Source organism: Primulina huaijiensis, chromosome 1 (genome assembly GCF_012295235.1).
Source record: "Primulina huaijiensis isolate GDHJ02 chromosome 1, ASM1229523v2, whole genome shotgun sequence".
In the NCBI taxonomy this organism is placed as follows: Eukaryota; Viridiplantae; Streptophyta; class Magnoliopsida; order Lamiales; family Gesneriaceae; genus Primulina; species Primulina huaijiensis.
In genome coordinates this window covers 11,448,024-11,468,276 of record NC_133306.1, presented here as the reverse complement: position 1 = coordinate 11,468,276, position 20,253 = coordinate 11,448,024, and the positions used below count along the sequence as shown (strand labels likewise).

The following is a 20,253-nucleotide window of genomic DNA, read 5'->3' as shown; positions in this document are numbered from 1 at the left end:
TCTCTTCTTCAACTCTACGATGATCGACTCACATGCTTCTGACCAGATAAAAGGCTCATTCTTCTGAGTCAACTGAGTGATTGGCTTCGCAATACTGGAGAAATCTTTAATAAATCGTCGATAGTACCCTGCTAGACCCATGAAACTGCGTATCTCTGTCACAGAAGTTGGTCTAGGCCAACTAATCACTTCCTCGACTTTGCTCGGATCAACAGAAATACCGTCTCCAGATATGATATGACCCAAGAAGACAACCTGTCTCAGCCAAAACTCACACTTTGACAGTTTAGCATACAGTTGCTCATTTCTTAACGTATGCAACACAATTCTCAAATGCTTAGCATGATCAGTCACATTTCTTGAGTAAACCAAAATATCATCTATAAAAACAATCACAAACTCATCCAGATACCTCTGAAAGACACGGTTCATCAGACTCATAAACTCCGCTGGCGCATTCGTTAAACCAAAAGGCATGACAATAAACTCATAATGTCCATACCTGGTTCGTAATGCTGTCTTCGGTATATCAACATCTCTAACTCTCAGCTGGTGATATCCAGATCTCGGATCGATCTTGGAATAGACAAAGGATCCCTGCAACTGTTCAAACAAATCGTCGATGCGAGGCAATGGGTACTTGTTCTTTACTGTTGCCCTGTTCAGTTGCCGATAATCGATACACAATCTCATCGAACCGTCTTTCTTTCGCACGAATAGCACTGGTGCGCCCCAAGGAGATACACTCGGTCTGATATATCCCTTGGCCAGCAAATCTTCAAGCTGTTCTTTCAATTCTTTCAACTCTATCGGTGCCATTCTATAAGGAGCTCGAGAAATAGGAACCGTGCCTGGTACTAGGTCGATACTAAAATCTACCTCCCTGACTGTAGGCAATCCCGGAATCTCATCGGGAAACACATCTGCAAACTCGCTAACCACTGGCACATCTGCCAAGGTAGGACTCGACTTCAGTAAATCAACTGAATAGAAAAGGAACAATAATGCTCCTTTCTGTAGTAATCGAGACATAGATAATGCTGAAATCAAAAGAATCCTAGCTATAGACCCTTAGCCGTAGAACTTCCACTCTTCAGCCATCTCTGGTCTGAATCTAACAATCTAGTGGAAACAGTCTACTGTCGCTCTGTACTTGATTAGCATGTCGATACCAATAATGCAATCAAAATCAGATAACCCAAGTACAGTACAGTCTAAATTTATCTCATGCCCATCATACTGTAGTAAACATGATCTAACAGATGTCACTGATATCAACCCTGTCCCCAAAGGAGAAGAGATAGACACTACAGTAGACAACGACTCAATAGGCAATGCATATGTCAATGCAAAACGCTCAGATAAGAATGTATTTGATGCACCTGTGTCTATCATAACATAAGCAGGATAACCGCAAAGCGAACAATTACCTGCTATCACGTCATCATGGGCATCCTGAGCCTGCTCTTCTGTCAGCGCAAACACTCGAGCCTGCTGTCTCGATGGCTGGCCCACCGTCTGGCTACCCCTAGCTCTGGACTGTGTCGATGTAGGGGCTGGCTAGAATGAATGAACAGATGAAGCTTGCCTCTCAGACTGAACTACAGTGCCAGATGCTCCTACACTCTGAGTTTGCTATGCACCTCTCTGTGGACTGACCTTGGAGCAGTGGCCCTGCTGTCTGCAAATGTTGCAGCGACCCATCACGCCCTGACACTGTTCTGTGGCATGTCTACCTCCACAAGAACTACAGTAAACCCCTGTATACTCTGATCTCTGGCCCGACCCTGTCTGTCTCGGCCCACTGGAGCTCGACGAACTGCTCCCTGATTTCTTGAACTGCTTCCCCTTCACTTTCAAACTGTCTTTCCTCCCGCTGCCGCTACCACCTCTCTCGAATCTGGGAGGTGGTTGCTGATACTGACCCGAGGGCTGGGGTGGTTTAGGAGTTTGAGTGGTATAAGAAGTGCTTCGTTCCCTAAGCAACCCGGCTTCTGCTCCCTTCGCCCTGTTCAAGGCATCAGAAAAATTGTTGGGTCGTCCCGTGTTCACCAAGGTGAATATCTCTGGATTCAGGCCATTGATAAACTGATCCGCAACGGCCTCGTCATACCCATTACTATCATATCCAGTGTATGCCTGAAATTTTCAAACTCATTCAGCTTCTGCAGACGAAACTCGGCTGGATAGTATTGTTTCAAAAATTCTCTTCTGAAAACCTGCCATGTGATTTCTTCCATTTCTGCTAGAGATGGTAACACAGTTTCCCACCATTTCCTAGCTCGGTCTTCCAAAAACGGTGTTACAACTTCCACTCTCAGTTCTTTAGGTATTTCCAGTAAATGCAGTTGTGTTTCGATATTCTTCAGCCAGTTGTAGCTGACTTCCGGGTCTGGGTTCCCATCGAAGGTTGGAACTCGATTTCTTCTTAGAGTTTCATAATGGTATTTAATTCCATGAGGTTGTGGTGCTTGGGGTGGTTGGATCGCGTTAGCCAATGGGTTGACGAATCCTTGCAATGTCGCAGCTACGATAGTAGCTATCGCCATCATGTCTTCTTGACTGAGATTCTCTCTTGGTGGTGGTGGATTTTCATTTTGGTTGGCACCACGAGGGTTACGGTTGTTTCGGGGTGGTCTGCCTGCCATATCCTATAAACATGTAATTTATTAATTTGTTTGTCACAATATTTAATTAAAGAAATAATTTCATTAATTTGTAAAATTTTCATACAACCCAAAAGTTTCTAATAAATGATTAATCGGATAGTTTTTGTTACAATTGACATTTAATCTAGAGTTCTCTCCCTACTCGTCTATGACTTCACCGTCTCCTACTGCCTCATTAATCTCCTCTTCTACAATAGGATTTTCTTCTTGGTTAGCTTCAAGTTCTTCTAAGAGTTCCTCCATATTGATCATGTTATTCTGTAGCTGATCAATATGATTTTGCAACTGTGTGTTGTGGTGGTCAAGGTTGTTTACTTGCTCCTGAAGCTCCTGTATTGTTGATTGGCTTACTTTTTCATCAATTTCTTGTTCTTCGATCCGTTCTTCAAGACGGCGTTGTGTTTTGAGAAGGCTGTCATCCCGGATTTGGAGTGTAAGAATCCTATCCTGAGCTTTGTTTAACTCTTGCTTGGTGATCTCGTGTCGACGCTCCGACTCTAGATGATAGGCAACATAACGTCTAATGTCCTCGCGTAGTTTCTTTTCTTCCTCTCTGGCTTCACGAAAATCCTCCATCATGCATACGTTATTCCCATCCAGCTCGTAGTTGTCTCTCTCAAGTTTTTCATTTTTTTCTTTTAGTGTTTTAATTTCTGTCTCCTTTTCTTGAAGTTGTTTTTGAAGTTCATTTATAATGCTTTGAAGATCCATGTTTGTTTTCCTATAAAGATAAAAACACAATTTTATTGATAGTATACTCATCCAATTTTTTAAATATGCAATAAGATAATAGAAAGTTTCATTTAAAAATAATTCAGTACATAATATTTTCTTAATCATAATTTCATTACAATCAAAATATTTTTATTATAATCTAGATATTAATCTAGTCTATCATCTATCCTCCGTCGCTGTCGCTGTCACTGTCGTCATCGGCCACCTCCATCGGTGCTTCTTCCTCTTCCTCCATGTTCTCTGTTACCAGGTGCAAATACTTGTTCTGATCTTGGAGTCTGTCCATAGTGCCGTGGAGATGTGAGATGTACCGCTCTTGCTTGGCGCTGAAATCTTCCTGACGCTGACGAGCCTGAGTAGCGCGCTCTCTCTCTGTCTCAACTCTTTCCAGCAGATCCTTGTTTAGTGAAGCTAAGCGCGCAATGCGAGCCGAATCAGTCGGTATCTGTAGAATTTGGCTCTCGGCCAAGTCCAAGTGATGAGTCAATCGCTGCACGTCAGTCTCAAGTATGTGTCTAATCTCACCAAGCTCCTGTTTCTCCAATCTTTACTTGGCCAGTTGCGCTTTCAAGGTCGCTATCTCCCTTGCTTGATTATCAATGGTAAGCTGACGCATACAAAGGGCAGCCTATGCGCGCGTACGTGGAGCAGCCATTTCCTAGGATAAAGATCGAGGTAAAGTATCAGAATCGTATAAAGGATAGAAAGGCACAAATAATAGAAATAAAATTTTCGTGGAAAATTTTTGATATCAAGAGTTGCGAAACGATCGAAGGGATATAGTTTTGAAGTTGATCGAAAGTTTCGGGAAACAAATGAAAGTTGAATACAGGTTGGGATACACTAGGGTTTTGCCAAAATTTGACTTCGTCAAATTTTGTCTGTCAAAATCCCAGAGGGATTATGAACCTGACGGCTCTGATAGCACTTAAATGTCACGCCCCGTGTCTGAAGCATCGGTGACATCCGGCATTGTTTAACAATTATATTGAAAACAATAAAGCCTCGTACCAAATCAAACCAGTCTTTTTCATAAATAAAGTATTGTCTTACAATGACAATGAAATAAAATACATCAGAGTTGCGAAATGCGGAAACCTAAACAAAAGGGATAACTTGATTCTTGCTCTTGACCATCGATCACCAACCCCAGAAAGCTTTCTGCTTTTCCTCATTTATTTTTTCTTCATTTTTATCTGAAATTTGTAAGGGGGTGAGTGTTTTGGGAAACACTCAGCAAGTGGGGGTCGATCGATTCCAAAGATACATATAGAACTTAATTTTTTAAAAATTTCCTTTAACATGCTTTCAAAACTCAAAATTCTTAACTTGACACGACAAAAACGAAACGAATAAAAGACAGAACTTATCAAATGATTCAGAACAAAACAGAAACAATTCAGATCATTTCAGAACAGACAAAACATTGTTACTCATCTCATTTCCATGGTCAAATTGTCCCCAATATGTTAGTCCTCTAAGGGGTGAGGCCAGAACTCGGTTTTATACCCACCGGTGGGGGCCAGACAGAAATGGTTTTATACCCACCATTGGGGGCCAAACGGAAATGGTTTTATACCCACCATTGGGGGCCAGAACAAAATTTACAATTCTCGTCCCATTTCAAATTCGAGTTGTAACAGTGTACACAGAATTCAGAGACAACAGACAGAACTTATCATATTTTCAGAGTTCAGATTTTTAGACAGACACAGCGGAATCAAAGGAATTCGAAGCATAGGAGAAATACATAATCGATCAAAATTTTTAAACAGAACAAGTAACAATTTTCGAAAATATGATCATACTTATAAGCATATCATATTACTTTTATTCAAGGTTTAAAATAGAAACAAATACTTAATCAAAAGCCCACTTACCGATTTCTTGTACAAAGCTTTCTCTTGAAATTTCGGCAGCACTCCGGCGCAACTCTAACAAACTCTGTCTTCAGTCGGGCAGCACTTTGAGTTAAACTCTAAGTTCGTATTACTTACTTGATTTGCTTCGGATCGTAAAATCCCGGGTTCTCACAGTATATGATTATATGAATTGCATGATACATTGTTTATACTAGGATATATTTCTCACCGGAGTTATGCAGCTGTTGTTGTGTTTGTACGTGTGCATGACAATAGGTGGGACAGAATCAGGGTCGAGAAGAGGATGAGAGATCAAGATTAGTGTGGAGATTCGGACCCAGAAGTAGATTTGGTTTTGACACTTGATATGTAGTTGTCGAACCTTAGTTTTATATGATTGCATGTTGTACAAGACTTGTACTTTTACTTTTGACATGTATATAGGATTGATTATTATATGTTCCGCAATTATTTATTAAAAAAAATTTAGACCCAATTTAATTAATTGATCCATTTATTCCTAAAGAATGATTAAGAAGATGATTAGCGTCCGGGTCCCCACAGCTTTAATACTTAATGGGTTCAAAACCCTTTTAATCCTTTTAAAATTCAAGTTAGGGCCCATTAGTGTGTTGTTTAAACACTACACTACACTACACTAAACCAAAGCCTAATTTAACCCTAGCAGCCGTCCCTCACCCTCCACCAGCAGCCTCCACGTGAATTTTCAGCAACAAAGTCTCAGCCATTGTTATTTCTTCAAGAAAACTCCTCCCCGCCTCTCCGGTTCACGTCCCGCGCATATATATTCAAGCTTTTGATCGTTTAAACGCTAAGACACTCTATGTATCTTTTTTTCCATCATTCACGTCATATTTATATTCTGATATGTGTGCAATTTATTTATAATACTCGGTCCTTGCACGCCTTTACACTTATGTTTTGTTTTGTTCATGAAATCCGCATACTTATGCATGTAACTCTAGTTTTTAAGATTCATGTGCAAGGGGCTGCCAATCTTATGTTGCTAAGGGTTTGTACACATCTATGATAAAGGGAGCTAGATGCTGGAGTTGAAGCTTGGGTGGCTTTGGTGAGGATGTGTGAGGGCCGATCGGTGTTAGTGTCGTTTGGGTTTGGTATGGCTAGATCAGGTAAGGTGTGAGGTGCGGAGGGGCATGGATCATTCCAAGGGATGGTTAAGGATGTGATTCGTCCATGATGAGGCCTCGGGATAGACCATGGTCGGCTGGTAGCGTGACCATGCATGGATCAAGCTAGCAGACGCGTAGGTTACGTTATGGCTACGTTCGATTGTTTCTTGGTTAAACTAGGGACGCACGTGCATGGGGATGAGGGTGGTACTTAGTTCGGTCTAGGAGGGTCCTAAGGGGGGCAGGAAGGGCTGTTCCAAGGCTGGTCCACGAAGGTTAGGGCTAGAATTGGTAAAACAACGATTTGGTGCGACTAGGGTTTGAGGATTTGCAATGGCCGAAAAATCCAGCAACTTGCAGGGGATGTTTGAAGGCTTTACTGGGCTGGTATAGATGGTTTAAGGGCTGTCAAGACGTGTACAAGGTGTGGTAAAAATTTGAGAGAAATTTGGTTAAGTTTCGGGTTGATTCAGGTTAAAACCGGGACCCCGATCCAAATTTTAAAAAGAATCGATTAAGTATTGCAACGAGCTCGAGATTACGCCTAAGAAATGTTTAAAATTATGTTTTTAGGTGTTTTGAGGAGTTGGGTAAGCTTCGGGTCGAAATTTGGAGGTCCAGGGGTAAATTGGTCATTTAGGGTTTCTAGGGGCAAAATGGTCATTTTGCACCCGGGTCGAGTTTTAGTCTTGGCAGCGCCCTAAACGCGATTTTTCATGTTTTAAATGTTTATGTTATCATGAATACGACTTTTTATGCAATTATGAAAAATAAGTTGCATGCTTGGTTTCAAAGAAAATTTACGTATATGCATGATTTTATTAAGAGATGAATATGATGACATGTTTTTAATGGTGGGAGTTGGTTGTGACTAATACGATGACACGATGACATGTAAGACCAATGCTCAGTAGACAGGTAATGCTGTCGCAGATGTCCCCGACACCGGGTACCGTGGTTACACATAGATGGATCCATCTACTGACATGATGATACGAAAGTCACAACTAATGAACGGAATTCAATGGAAAGAAATGAATACGTATATGATGTTATGTTGAGATATGTTTTGACACGTATGCTTTCTTATGTTTACGTTTACGTTTTAAATATCATGAACTATATTATTATTACAGTACTTTTCACAGTTGCATGTTATGTATATGTACTTGCTATAAATTTACAGGTGTGTTGAGTCTTTATACTCACTAGATGTGAATGATGCAGGTGAGAATTTTGATCAGGAGGCTGGAGGTGTCGAGGATTGAGTAGGCAGGGTTGGATGTGCGCATGCGAACCCGAGGACCGTATTTTTCTGCACATCATGTTTTTGGGATAGGAGTGGACATGAACATTTCCTCATTCATTTTATTATGCCCTTGGTCATTTTATTATGCTGATGGTTGAGAATATTTTTACGTGTTTATTATTGCATTATTTTAAACGCAACTCTAGGTTTGACGATTTAGCTATTATTTAAAATGTAGTGTTTTTCCTTTCAGTTGATTATCGTTATTTTTTAAATACTAATTTTCGGCAGCGTTGCATGCATGCATTTGAAGATGATTTTCGAGTGTTGGTTTTTTTTTTTAAAAAAAAATTTAGTAGCTTTTTTAACAGTAGATGTTTCAGTTAGTATCAGAGCAAGGGTTCTGTATAGGGTTGTGCCACCGTCAACCTCCGCAGCTCAGTCTCCAAGCCTCGAGTCTGTAAGCTTTCATGTTTTAAATGTTTTTACTACTATCACCTGCATGATTACGTGATTTGTGATTTTCGATACATGTTTAGCTGCTTTTATGATTTGAGGATAAAATGGTTTGAAAACTAGATTAAATTGCATGATGGGTTGCGTTTAGAATTTGGAATGTACTCAGATATCATGCCTCCCAGACGAGCCCCTAGCACTGATCGCCAGGATGATACTACTGGAGGCGATAGAGACCATCCACCACCACCACTGCCATTGGATGCAGTTACTCGAGTTTTCAAGGGGATGGCTAGACTTCTGGAGTAGGCTCAGCAGGCTCAACCCGAAGGAGTTCGGGGTAGCACCGATCCGTTTTTAGCAGATGGACGGATCTGCTCATTGGAGCTCCACTTTCAGTACCTGGATATGAGGGATGGCGACTATGTCAGGTGCGGCACGTATATGTTGAGAGATGATGCATCCCTCTGGTGGGAGGGAGCAGCGCACGGGCTGAACCTGGCTACCCTCATGTGGGATCAGTTCAAGGAAGCGTTCTATGGTAAGTATTTTCCAGCTAATGTCAGGGGTCACCTAACGAGGGAGTTCATGAGTCTCCGCCAGGAGGACTTGACTGTGGCGGAGTTCATCTGGAAGTTTGATAGGGGCTGTCATTTTGTGCCCCTCATTGCTAGAGATGACGTCCAGAAGCTGAGGCATTTTATGGATGATCTGAGGCCAACTTTGCGCCCGGATGTGATGCTTATGATAACGGCTAGTTATGATGAGGCGATTGTGTGTGATTTTCAGGCGGACCTAGCCCTGAGGGATACCGATTTTGAGATGCACGGGAAGAGATCCCACGCCCAGTCCAGCTCCCAGCCGCAGAAGAAGAAGTATACAGGGCCACCGAGGCATCAGGGCAGCAGAAGCCCTACAGAGATCAGTATCTGTCCGACCGCCCAGCCGTAAGCCGTTTATTTTTGAGGCGGCCAGACACCAGCAGATGCCGCACATCATTTCCTGCATGTGTGCGAGGAAGCTCATGAAGAGAGGCTGCCAGGTGTTTTTGGCCATAATTGTGTCAGTGTCAGAGCCAGCCAGTCAGGGGCTAGAGGACGTTGATGTGGTTAGAAATTTCTCCAGTGTTTTCCTTGAAGGTGTTTCAGGCATTCTGTAGAGCCCAAAATTCAGTATACGTAAACACATGCATCTATTAAATTGTTAAATTATTTATTTAATTTTAAAATGATTTTAACGATGCATAATTTATGATTTGCATTATTTTAAATTATTACATATTTATTTGATGCACGTTAAAACGATTTCTTGAGTTTTTATGTTTCAGGAGAATATTCGATATGGGATCGGGAAAAGAGACCGGTGGCGATTTAGGTGATTTATGAATAACGTGGTATTTTATTTCAAGTTAAGAAAATTGATATTTTAAATGATTTATTAAATTTTAAACATTTTAAAGCCTAATTTAATTTATTAGATGAAATTAAAATATTTTAAGCATTTTTTTTCAATTTTCAAAAATTAGGAGTTAAAAGTTTTTTTTTTTAAAAAAAAAAAAGCCTTTAAACTAACGCTCACACACAAACACACACACACGTTATATCACACACACACTCATCGACACACACACGCACTCTTTGTGATTTTATTTTTGAAACGAAAAACTAGGGTTATGGAGTCCTCCAGCAGCCAACCTCTTTCCCCTACGATTTTTCAGCATCCTCACTTTTGAAGAGTAGCAAGAAATGTGCCACAAGTTGTCCAAGATCGGTTCCCGCATCTCGTCGCTTCGGTATTCGTCGCATTATGAGTATAGTCAACAAGGCATGTATAATCGTTCATTTTTCCGCATCGATCTTGTCATAGTAAATATCTTGATGCATATTGTATGTAAAAAAATCCGTATATGTTATGCAAAGTTTGAGTGATGATGCTTGAAAGGGATTTGGAACAACTTTTAGATCTAAAAAACCAAATCTGGTGTCATTTCAAATCCTGAAAATTTTAATCGATTTTCTAGAAAAACTTTCAACATGTAAAACGTAGTACTTTTGGTATCTTCGATTTGATGGTAAATTTGTAATTTTTGGACTAGGGACGAGTGAGTTATGATCATTCCAGCGTGACAGCTCAAACTATGATGCTATCAAAATGTGTTCTTCATGTTTTCTTGAGGTTTATCGGTTGCAGGCTTCGTTGGGAACAGTCGAGTGGTCACTGCTGTGTTTAGGTACGTTGTGTGTTGTGATCAGACACTATTTGATGTTTCGTTTCGGGTCGTAAATGGTTTGGTAACAATAGAAGTAGTAGGGAATCGAATTATGCCAAATCGGGTTTATTGGATTGTGACGCGTTGTGGTTGCGTGTCATTGCTTGGGAAGGATTTTGAGCGAGTTTTGGTTGTACCTCGGGTGTGCGCGTGCATGGGGCTAGGGAGGTGTGGTTCGAGGCTGGTCTGGGTTGAGTAAGGATAGGGTAGAAGATGTCTTCTTTGGGTTTGGGTCGTGTAGAGTTAGCGCCGCAGCGCTGTATTTGGAGCGCTGCACTGCCTGTGCTTTGCACCTGGTAACGCCGCAACGCTGAGATGCAGCGCCTAGGCGCTTAACCAGCGCTGAAGCGCTGCACTACAGGCGCCTAGGCGCTGGTCCAGGGTTTGAGGACCTTTAGGTTTAAGTGCTATTGCCCCGTTTGAGAATCAATACGTCGTGATGATCAAGCTTGGTGAGGGCTAGATTAGCTGATACGAAGCTTGAATAGGAATCGTTGAATTATTGTTTAAGCGGGGTCTGTGTCTTCCATTGCTTGGCAAATGTTCATACTCCATATCAGGATTGTTTCGAGGTTTGATGTCATGGTTTAGTATGATGACTAAACATGGTCAAGTCCCGAGTGGTCTAGAAAGTCATAAGTTATTTAATTACTTCCGTAGTGAGTACGATTGGTACGGTTAAGTTATGGAATTTAAGTTGCATGAATAATGTGTTAGTATGTGCAACACTAGCCCAAGCGATATCAAAGGAAGCCTTCAACGCTATGTAAGTAAGTTAGACGTGCAAAAAATGAAGTAAATGTTTTATGTTTTTGAGATATGCGAATTGTCTTGTGACCAATTATGTTACGGGTTTGGAAGCCGGAGAACGTGTCCGGAGACCTCTCCACCTCTTTAAAGCATGAGCGGGTTTTGATCGAGATTGGGAATCAGTAAAGCATGACCACGGACCAATCCACCCGATAAAGCATGACCGGAGATCTTATGTATGTGGGAGTGGAGGTTCGGTCGAAAGGCTGTGATGATCCCTACCATCCAGCCATGTACTGTGGTTTAGTCTTATCAGGCACATTATGTTATGGGTCACTTGCTTTGAAACATATCTCTACACAAAATGATGATGATTATGCATGTTTAAGTATGTATGATGCAAGCACATTTATAAAAAACTTTAGGAAATGATGGCACGTCTATGTTTATGTAAGCATATTCCAAGTTTAAGTATGTGTTAGGATCGGTTTGGGGGAAAATAGTTGAGCTACAATAGCTCGATTCTTGAAATATTGAACACCGATTAACTAAATCGATTTCATATGAAATCAAGCGGAAAAAACTAGAAATAATCCTTCGTGGAAACCGATTAAAGATTTTGTAAAGCATTTAAAATATATGCAAGTTGAATGAGTAAAATATTTTAGTTGAAGCATTTTATCAAACACTTGGTATGGAATATTTTGTATTTGAAGAATACATAAAATGCAAAAATGCATCTTTAAAAGCTATGAAAATGATAAGTAAATGCAATAAACAAATAGATACGAATTTGTTTATGGATGTTCGGAGACTTCAAATGCTCCTACGTCACCCCTTCTTCCCCTTGGGAAGGATTCACTAGAAGACTTTGATTTATACAATACTTTGTACAAACCCACTCAGCTAGGACTTACCCACTGCCTAAACTGAACTCCTCGCTCTCAAGATTGTAGGCAGCACCTCACAATCAGCATATTGTTTAATGTCTCATATGCAAAGACTACATACACAAGTTTATTGTCTTTGTGCCAGACTCACTCGACTAATCTTGAAGTTCAACTCTCTTGAATATATGTGAGTGATTGTGTTTGTGAAGAATTTATCAGTTACATTATACATCTCAAATGTATCCTCACACAAGGGCTTGTGCTCTCAACTACCTGATTTCTTTATGCTAAGTGCCCATGCTTTGAATCCTCTTCAAAAGCTCTTTTTTAATCTTCAAGATGATGTATTTATAAGTTCCAACAATGATACATACGTTAGACACAAGAATATGATCGTTTGGAAAGTTTCTGTACTATTTCTGAAATTGCAACGGTCAAATTCTTCTTGCTGGACATTTTCCCGACTGGTTAACTCTGGTCAACTCAACTGGTCGTTCAGTTCAACTGGTCAGCAGCTGGTTCAGTTCAGTTGGTCTGGTTTAGTTCAATGGTCTGGTTCAACTGTTCTTCAGCTGGTCTGATTCAGTTCAACTGGTTCGGTTCAGTTCAGTTTCAGCTGGTGTGCTGAAATCAGCCTAGCTGATTTCAGTTTGTGCAAAACCATTAGCTTCATTGTCATTTATCAGAATCTTAAGCTTTGATTCAGACTTTTACTACTGAAGATTATTTGTATATTATTGTCTTATCTTTTCAACGCATACTGAATCGCTTCATTTCAATAAACTAGCTGAGAGCTATGACCAAAATACCGTAGCTGCTCAAACCCAACTGATTGCTGTCTTCGTGCGATCAGTTACGATAAGTTACAATCAGTTTGACCTAGATAACATCCGAATTTGTCCAACTGACGTGAAACACAACTTGTTCCAAATTGAGTTTTCCGATCAGTTTAGTTGGCATATTGTCATTTAAATCATCCAGTTGGTAGATATCATCAAATCACTGAAGCTCGCCAGAAATTCAGTTTGAGCAGAATTCAGTTTCGGTTTGCTTCTTGTGTTTCAACTTCACACGTGAGTAAATATGTTAGAAATACAATAACAAGTTTTGTTAACATCAAAATCAAGATTGTGAACTTGAAATGTTCCAGCAGTATGTATGTGCTACTTTAAAATGCATGTGGCTTTATTATGTATTACTTTCTATTCTTAGTTTATACATGTTGAGTCTTTAGACTCACTAAAATTGATCGATGCAGGTGAGGACGAGTACGAGGAGGCGAGAGGTGGGGACCCGTGAGTTGGCTTGTACTGTGCGGAGGCCTAACCCGAGGACCGCTTTAGTTTTCAAGAATTTTATGCATGTTAAATTCATTTACTCTGATTTTGATGAAATCGCTTCATGTTGTTTAAACAAGTACTTTTTGTAAGCTCGTTTTGATTGTGACATTGATGACACAGAAATAGTTTGTACTCGTTTATAATTAAAATATTTAGTCAAGCCTCTTATTTATATTGTATTTTGAGATATTATTTCTTATTTAAGAAAATTTTTATTTTCCGCAAATTTTAATTAGTTTTAAAGTACGGTACGTTACACATTCTACAAGACAGAGAGGTTGATTTTTCTATCGAGCTTATGCCAGGTGTCGTGCCTATTTCTAAGGTGCCCTATCATCTAGCACCTGAAGAGATGAAAGAACTGAAGGATCAGAATCAGGACTTGTTGGATAATGGTTTCATTCGCCCTAGCTTTTCTGAATGGGGCGCGTCGGTACTTTTTGAGAAGAAGAAAGATGACAGCATGCGGCTTTGTATTGACTACAGAGAGATGAACAGAGTCACAGTCAAGAGCAAGTATCCGTTGCCGAGGATCGAGAATTTGTTTGATCAGCTTCAAGGAGCGTCAGTATTCTAAAAGATAGATCTCCGATCCGGATACCATCAGCTGAAGGTGGGAGAGTCTGACGTGCATAAGACAGCCTTCCGGACGCGTTATAGGCACTATAAGTTTATGGTGATGTCCTTCGATTTGACGAACGCACCAGCGATCTTCATGGATCTCATGAATCGCGTGTTTCAGCCATTTTGGATCTAGTTTGTCATAGTTTTTATAGATGACATACTGATTTATTCGAGAAGCAGAGAGGAGCATAGTCAGCACCCGCGGACCGTACTGCAGATTCTACAGGACAGAAGGTTGTATGCCAAGTTCAGTAAGTGCGAGTTCTGGCTTGATAGAGTGGCATTCTTGGGCCACATTGTATCTCAGGATGGTATAGAGGTCGACCCCAGTAAAGTTGAGGCAGTCAGAGATTAGCCAGTGCCTAAGAGCGTGACAAAGATCTGTAGCTTCTTGGTATTGGCTGGTTATTATAGAAAGTTTATTTATGGCTTCTCTTCTATTTCGGTGCCTATGACCGCCTTGACGAAGAAGAATGCAAAATTCATCTGGGGATCTGAGTGTCAAGAGAGCTTTGAAAGGTTCAAGCAGACGTTGACCACTGCACCAGTTCTAGCTATGCCATTAGGGTAAGGAGAGTTTGTGGTTTACACAGATGCTTCGAAGCTCGGTTTTGGCGCAGTTCTGATACAGCACGACAGAGTTATAGCATATCTGTCCCAACAGTTGAAGGTCCATGAGAAGATTTATCCGACTCATTACCTCGAGCTAGTGCAGTGGTTTTTGCCTTGGAAATTTAGAGGCATTATCTGTATGGGGAGAAGTGCAGGATTTTCACTGATCACAAGAGCCTGAAGTACTTATTCACGCAAAAAGAGCTAAACACGAGACAATGGAGGTGGCTAGAGTTAGTGAAGGATTATGACTTTGAAATTAACTACCATCCGGGTAAGGCTAATGTGGTTGCAGATGCCCTGAGCAGGAAGCACGCAGTGATTGCTCATTTGTCGGTACAGAGACAGCTGCAGACGGAGATTCAGAGGTTCGAGCTTGCAGTTTATGCTAGGGGCGATGCCCCAAATCTTGCTACCCTGAAAGTGCATCCGTCTTTGAGAGATAGAATCCGGGTAGGACAGACTTCAGACGAGCAGTTGTAGAAGTGGAGACAGAGGGACGAGACTAAGGGCTGGAGACTGTATACAGTTGTGGATGACATAGTAAGATATAGGGACCAACTATGGTTTCCTGACAGTGTTTCTGTAACGTCAAACAAATCAGTCCACGTAAACCACATGCATGCAAAACTATTTTAATTGCTTAATTGTTTTATTTAGTTGCTTTTAAATGCTTACATGATATATATTATATGATTAAATGCATGATTGTATAATTAAATGATAATATGACATGATTTCTTGAAATTAAGGATTTTACCCGAATATTCGATAATAGGCAGGAAAAAGAAGACTGGGACGACCAAGACAATAATATGTATTTTTCATTAATTAATGGCAAGGCTTCCTAATGCGATTTAAAAATGATTTAATTTTCCTAAAAATGTTGGAGTTCGAATTATTTTACGAGTCGAGCTAGATTTTTCCCGGGAAGCCGGTTTTTGGCAAACAAGGAGTTTTAAAAGATCAAAAATATTATTTTATAAAAACTTATTTTATAAACTTTTATTATTTAATTAATTAAGTGTTATTGGGCTCAATTTAATTAATTTAAGTAGGTCCAATTATCTTTAAAATTGCAAGCCCAAGACCAAAGCTCATTATTATGTTAATTAAATTATAAATAAGGATATTAGGTCTTCAAAACTGTAATGCCCGAATTTTTGTGTACTGTTAATCCGAGATTAATTACTGGATAAATTGATGTGATTATACAAGGACTACTCTGAGACACAATTTGAGAAAGCATGGTATATGAGTGGATGAAAAGTCGACCCCGCGCACATGCACGAGAAGATGCGCGCAGATGCGCGAGATGGTGAACTTCAGAAATGCCGAGACAGAGTTTCTCGCGCACATGCGCGAAGTGAGGGCGCGCATATGCGAGAGCGGCTGGATTTCAACGCGCCGAGACAGAATGTCTCGCGCATATGCGCCGGTGCTGGACGCGCATATGTGCGATACGTGCAGACTAAAGAATAAGCCACGTTTCTTGCCATGCAACTTGATATGTATCTTTCCTTCAATTCTTTCCTTCAGAAATCAAGAACCGAGAAAAACCAGAGCAAATTTCCTCAAGCTTCATCTTATATTAGAATTGTGATTGTGCAAGATCCGGCGATCCGATTTTTGAGCCAAACATATTTCCGTGCTCCTCTCATCAAGAACTTCAAGTGGATGTAAGTTTTACTGATTTCTAGCATGGTTTGACATTTATATGTGGGAGGAATCATGATTTGATTTATATTATGTGTTCTCGAGATATTAGACATCTTAGAAATGAAACCGGATCGAAGAACGGACACCGTATGACATTGTTATCATTTTCAGACTATATTGAATGTGAATATACAGATGTGTTGGAATTGTGTTAATGTGAGTATTGATTATGAGTTGTAGACTAATATCTCTTGTTGTTGATCAGTTACGTGGATATTGAAATTGTACTGTTATGCCGTTGACATGTAACAAGATGGAGTATTGTTTTGCCTTGTTTTGTATTTGATATTGTACTTCTCAAATATGTCATTCCAGATTTGGTATTTAAAGCTTCAGAACCGATAGCAAAAAGATCAGCGTTACCCAGCTTTTGTACTGAGAAAAGAAAGGTATAAATCAATATTAAATAGGGAAATACGACTCGAGTTAGATTTGACTTAAGTTTTTCAAAACCACATATTTGCTTGTTATTGTTTGTATACCTTTTTATTATTTGAATGTGAATGCTATTTCTATTGATTTATAGAAAAGCAGAGAATAGAAGATAGACATCAAGAATGAGTCTTTGGCAGAGGTGCCAAGACACTGGATGTTTGGTTATATCGATGTGCTTACGAGTAGATCGACTCTTATTGCAGAGATTCGATATAATGTGCCAACGTCCGGGAACCGGGATCCCTAGAATAGATAAGAGTTGAGTCAGAGATTAAGAGTCTAAGAGTTTGATTTACAGTTTTATATCATTTCATGTTTTCAGCTTTGATACATGTTGTTGATAACTATTCTATGCTTTTGTATATGCTTTTATATGAAATGCATGTATACATTGTTTATACTGGGAATTATATTCTCACAGGAGTTATCCGGCTGTTGTTGTGTTTGTATGTGTGCATGACAACAGGTGGGACAGGATCAGTGTCGAGAAGAGGATGAGAGATCAAGATTAGCGTGGAGATCCGGGCCCAGAAGTAGCTTTGGTTTCAACAATCGAGATGTAGTGGTTGAACCCTAGTTTGATGTAAATATGTTTTGTACAAGACTTATACTTTTAAATTTAATGTTTATATCAGATTGATTATGATATGTACCGCACTTGTATAAAGTAAAAAAAAAATTTGACCCAGTTTATTTAATTGATCCAATTATTCCCAAAGGTGATTAAGAAATGAATTAGCGTCCGGGTCCCCACAGCAAGTGGTATCAGAGCAGTAGGTTCCTTATCAGAGCAGTATGTTCCAGAACTGTAGGCTCCTTAGACTGAGATAGAAGAGAATGAGCGTGGTAGATTGAGTTTTCTTTCCTGTTTTTGCGATGATAGCATGTTTTGTTGCTTTAATTCTTGTTTACCTGACTTATCTGATTTGATTGGAAATATGTATTATTGAGAATGAATCAGAACCGATTCTTGATCAGAGGTAAGATGATCAGAAGAGAACTGAGATAGATTTTTCAGATTTGATTACTAACCTTTTGATAATCAGATATGCCTTCTCGAAGAATCCCAGAACAGGGTAGTACCTTAGCTAATCCGATGGATGTCACCGCAACATCGATGGAAACATTACTGAAGAGATTTTAGTCATTTAAACCGTCGACTCTGAAAGGAACTGAGACATCTGTCGACTGTGAGAGTTGGCTAGATGATATTGAGATGTTGTTTGATTCATTGGATTATTCAGATGAACGAAGAGTTAGACTGATCGGGCACCAATTGCATGATGTTGCAAAGAATTGGTGGCTCACAACAAAGAGGGCATTAGAGCATCGAGGTACAGTTATTACATGGAAAATCTTTAAGACTGAATTCTATCAAAGATTTTTCTCAGTATCGTACAGAAAAGACAAGGGAAAAGAGTTTGCTAATTTGAGACATGGTCAACTGAACATAGAAGAATATGTGGCCAAGTTCTCTACCTTGTTGCGATTTTCTCCACATGTTGCTGAGAATGACGAAGCTGTTGCCGATCAGTTCATCAATGGGCTGAATCCTGAGATCTTTACATTGGTGAACAGTGGGAGACCGAATAACTTTGCCGATGCTTTGAACAGAGCGAAGGGAGTTGAAGCGGGTCTGATAAGGCAGAAAAGAGCTTTGTATGTTGCACCAGCACCGAGACCACAGCAGCCATCTACTACTCAATGCCAACAGCCCCCTTCCAGAGTTGAGAGTGGTAGTAGCAGCAGAGGGAAGAAAGATTATTTGAAAGCCCGAGGAAGACAGTTCAAGAAGTCTGGTAGTAGTTCCTCTAGCTCTAGTGGTTCACGCCAGAGCTAGAGTTATACAGGGGCTTATGGCAGAACTTGCGGAGGGAGACATCCCACAGAGCAATGCCAAGGAGTGTCTAGTAGTTGCAACATCTGCAGACAGCAGGGACACTTTGCCAGAGTCTGTCCACAGAGAGGTTCCCAAAGATCCCAGGGAGCAGAATCATCTAGATCAATGGCACAGCCTGATAGACAAGCATCTGCTGTTCACTCATTCCAGCCAGCCCCTACTCAATCACAGCTGAGGCCAAGAAGAAGCCAGACAGTTAGCCAACCTCCGAGACAGCAGGCCAGAGTATTTTCTTTGACTGAAGAACATCCCAGGAAGCACCAGATGATGTTGTTGCATGTAACTGTTCTCTTTGTGGTTATCCTGCTTATGTATTGATTGATACGGGTGCCTCCCATACGTTTATTTCTGAACTATTTGCATTGATACATGCATTGCCTGTTGAGTCATTATCTGCTGTAGTATCTATCTCTTCACCGTTGGGAAGAGGTCTTATATCAGTAAATTCTGTTAAACATTGTATACTACAGTATGATGGGAATGAGATTGAGTTAGAGTGTATTGTACTTGGGTTGTCTGATTTTGATTGCATTATTGGTATCGATATGCTGACCAAGTACAGAGCTACCGTAGTTTGTTTCCAGAAGATTGTGAGATTTAGACCTGAAATGGCTGATGAGTGGAAATTCTACGGTAAGGGTTCTAGAGCTAGAATTCCTTTGATATCTGCGTTATCTATGACTCGATTATTACAGAAAGGAGCAGAGGGATTCCTTGTGTATTCAGTAGATGTACTGAAATTGAGCCCCACATTGGCAGATTTGACAGTGGTATGTGAGTTCGCTGATGTCTTCCCAGATGAGATTCCAAGTTTGCCTCCAGTTCGGGAGATAGATTTCAGCATTGAATTGATACCAGGTACTGTTCTTATTTCTAGAGCTCCATACAGAATGGCACCAGTTGAGCTGAAAGAATTGAAAGATCAGTTAGAAGATTTACTGGCCAATGGTTACATCAGACCGAGTGTTTCTCCTTGGGGTGCTCCAGTATTATTTGTCAGAAAGAAAGACGGTTCAATGAGACTCTGCATTGACTACCGGTAACTGAACAAGGCTACGGTAAAGAATAAATACCCTTTGCCTCGTATCGATGATTTATTTGATCTGTTGCAGGTTTCTTCTGTGTATTCCAAGATCGATTTGAGATCTGGATATCATCAGCTGAGAGTCAGAGATTCTGATATCTCGAAGAAAGCTTTCAGAACCAGGTATGTCCATTATGAGTTTATAGTCATGTCGTTTGGTTTAATAAATGCTCCAGCTGTATTTATGGGTCTGATGAACCGTGTGTTTCAGAAGTACCTTGATAATTTTGTAATTATTTTCATTGATGATATTCTGATATATTCAAAGAATTTGAATGATCATGTTAAACATTTGAAAAGTGTATTGAGATGTCTGAGGGCTGAGAAACTGTATGTCAAATTGTCGAAATGTGAATTTTGGCTGAGAGAGGTTGTGTTTTTGGGACACATTATATCTGGAGATGGGATTTCTGTCTGTCATAGCAAAGTTGAGGCCGTGATCAGTTGGCCGAGACCGACATCTGTGCCAGAGATACGCAGTTTTATGGGATTAGCAGGATATTAT

General features: G+C 40.3%; 1 protein-coding gene across 1 annotated transcript; it reads left to right on the top strand.

Moving 5' to 3' along the window:
* Positions 1–13,672: 13,672 nt before the first annotated feature.
* LOC140971286 (uncharacterized) lies at positions 13,673–18,604 on the top strand. Its single transcript, XM_073433489.1, has 3 exons — positions 13,673–13,938; positions 14,413–14,565; positions 18,343–18,604. The coding sequence occupies exons 1-3, from the start codon at positions 13,673–13,675 to the stop codon at positions 18,602–18,604; spliced, it is 681 nt and encodes a 226-aa protein (XP_073289590.1).
* The last annotated feature ends 1,649 nt before the right edge of the window (positions 18,605–20,253 follow it).

Coding starts and splice junctions, on each gene's coding strand:
- LOC140971286 (XM_073433489.1), top strand. CDS start 13,673: ATGCCAGGTGTCGTGCCTATTTCTAAGGTGCCCTATCATCTAGCACCT. Junction 13,939..14,412: donor TTTGATCAGCTTCAAGGAGC/GTCAGTATTCTA, acceptor TGGTTATTATAG/AAAGTTTATTTATGGCTTCT. Junction 14,566..18,342: donor GTTCTAGCTATGCCATTAGG/GTAAGGAGAGTT, acceptor ATTGGTGAACAG/TGGGAGACCGAATAACTTTG.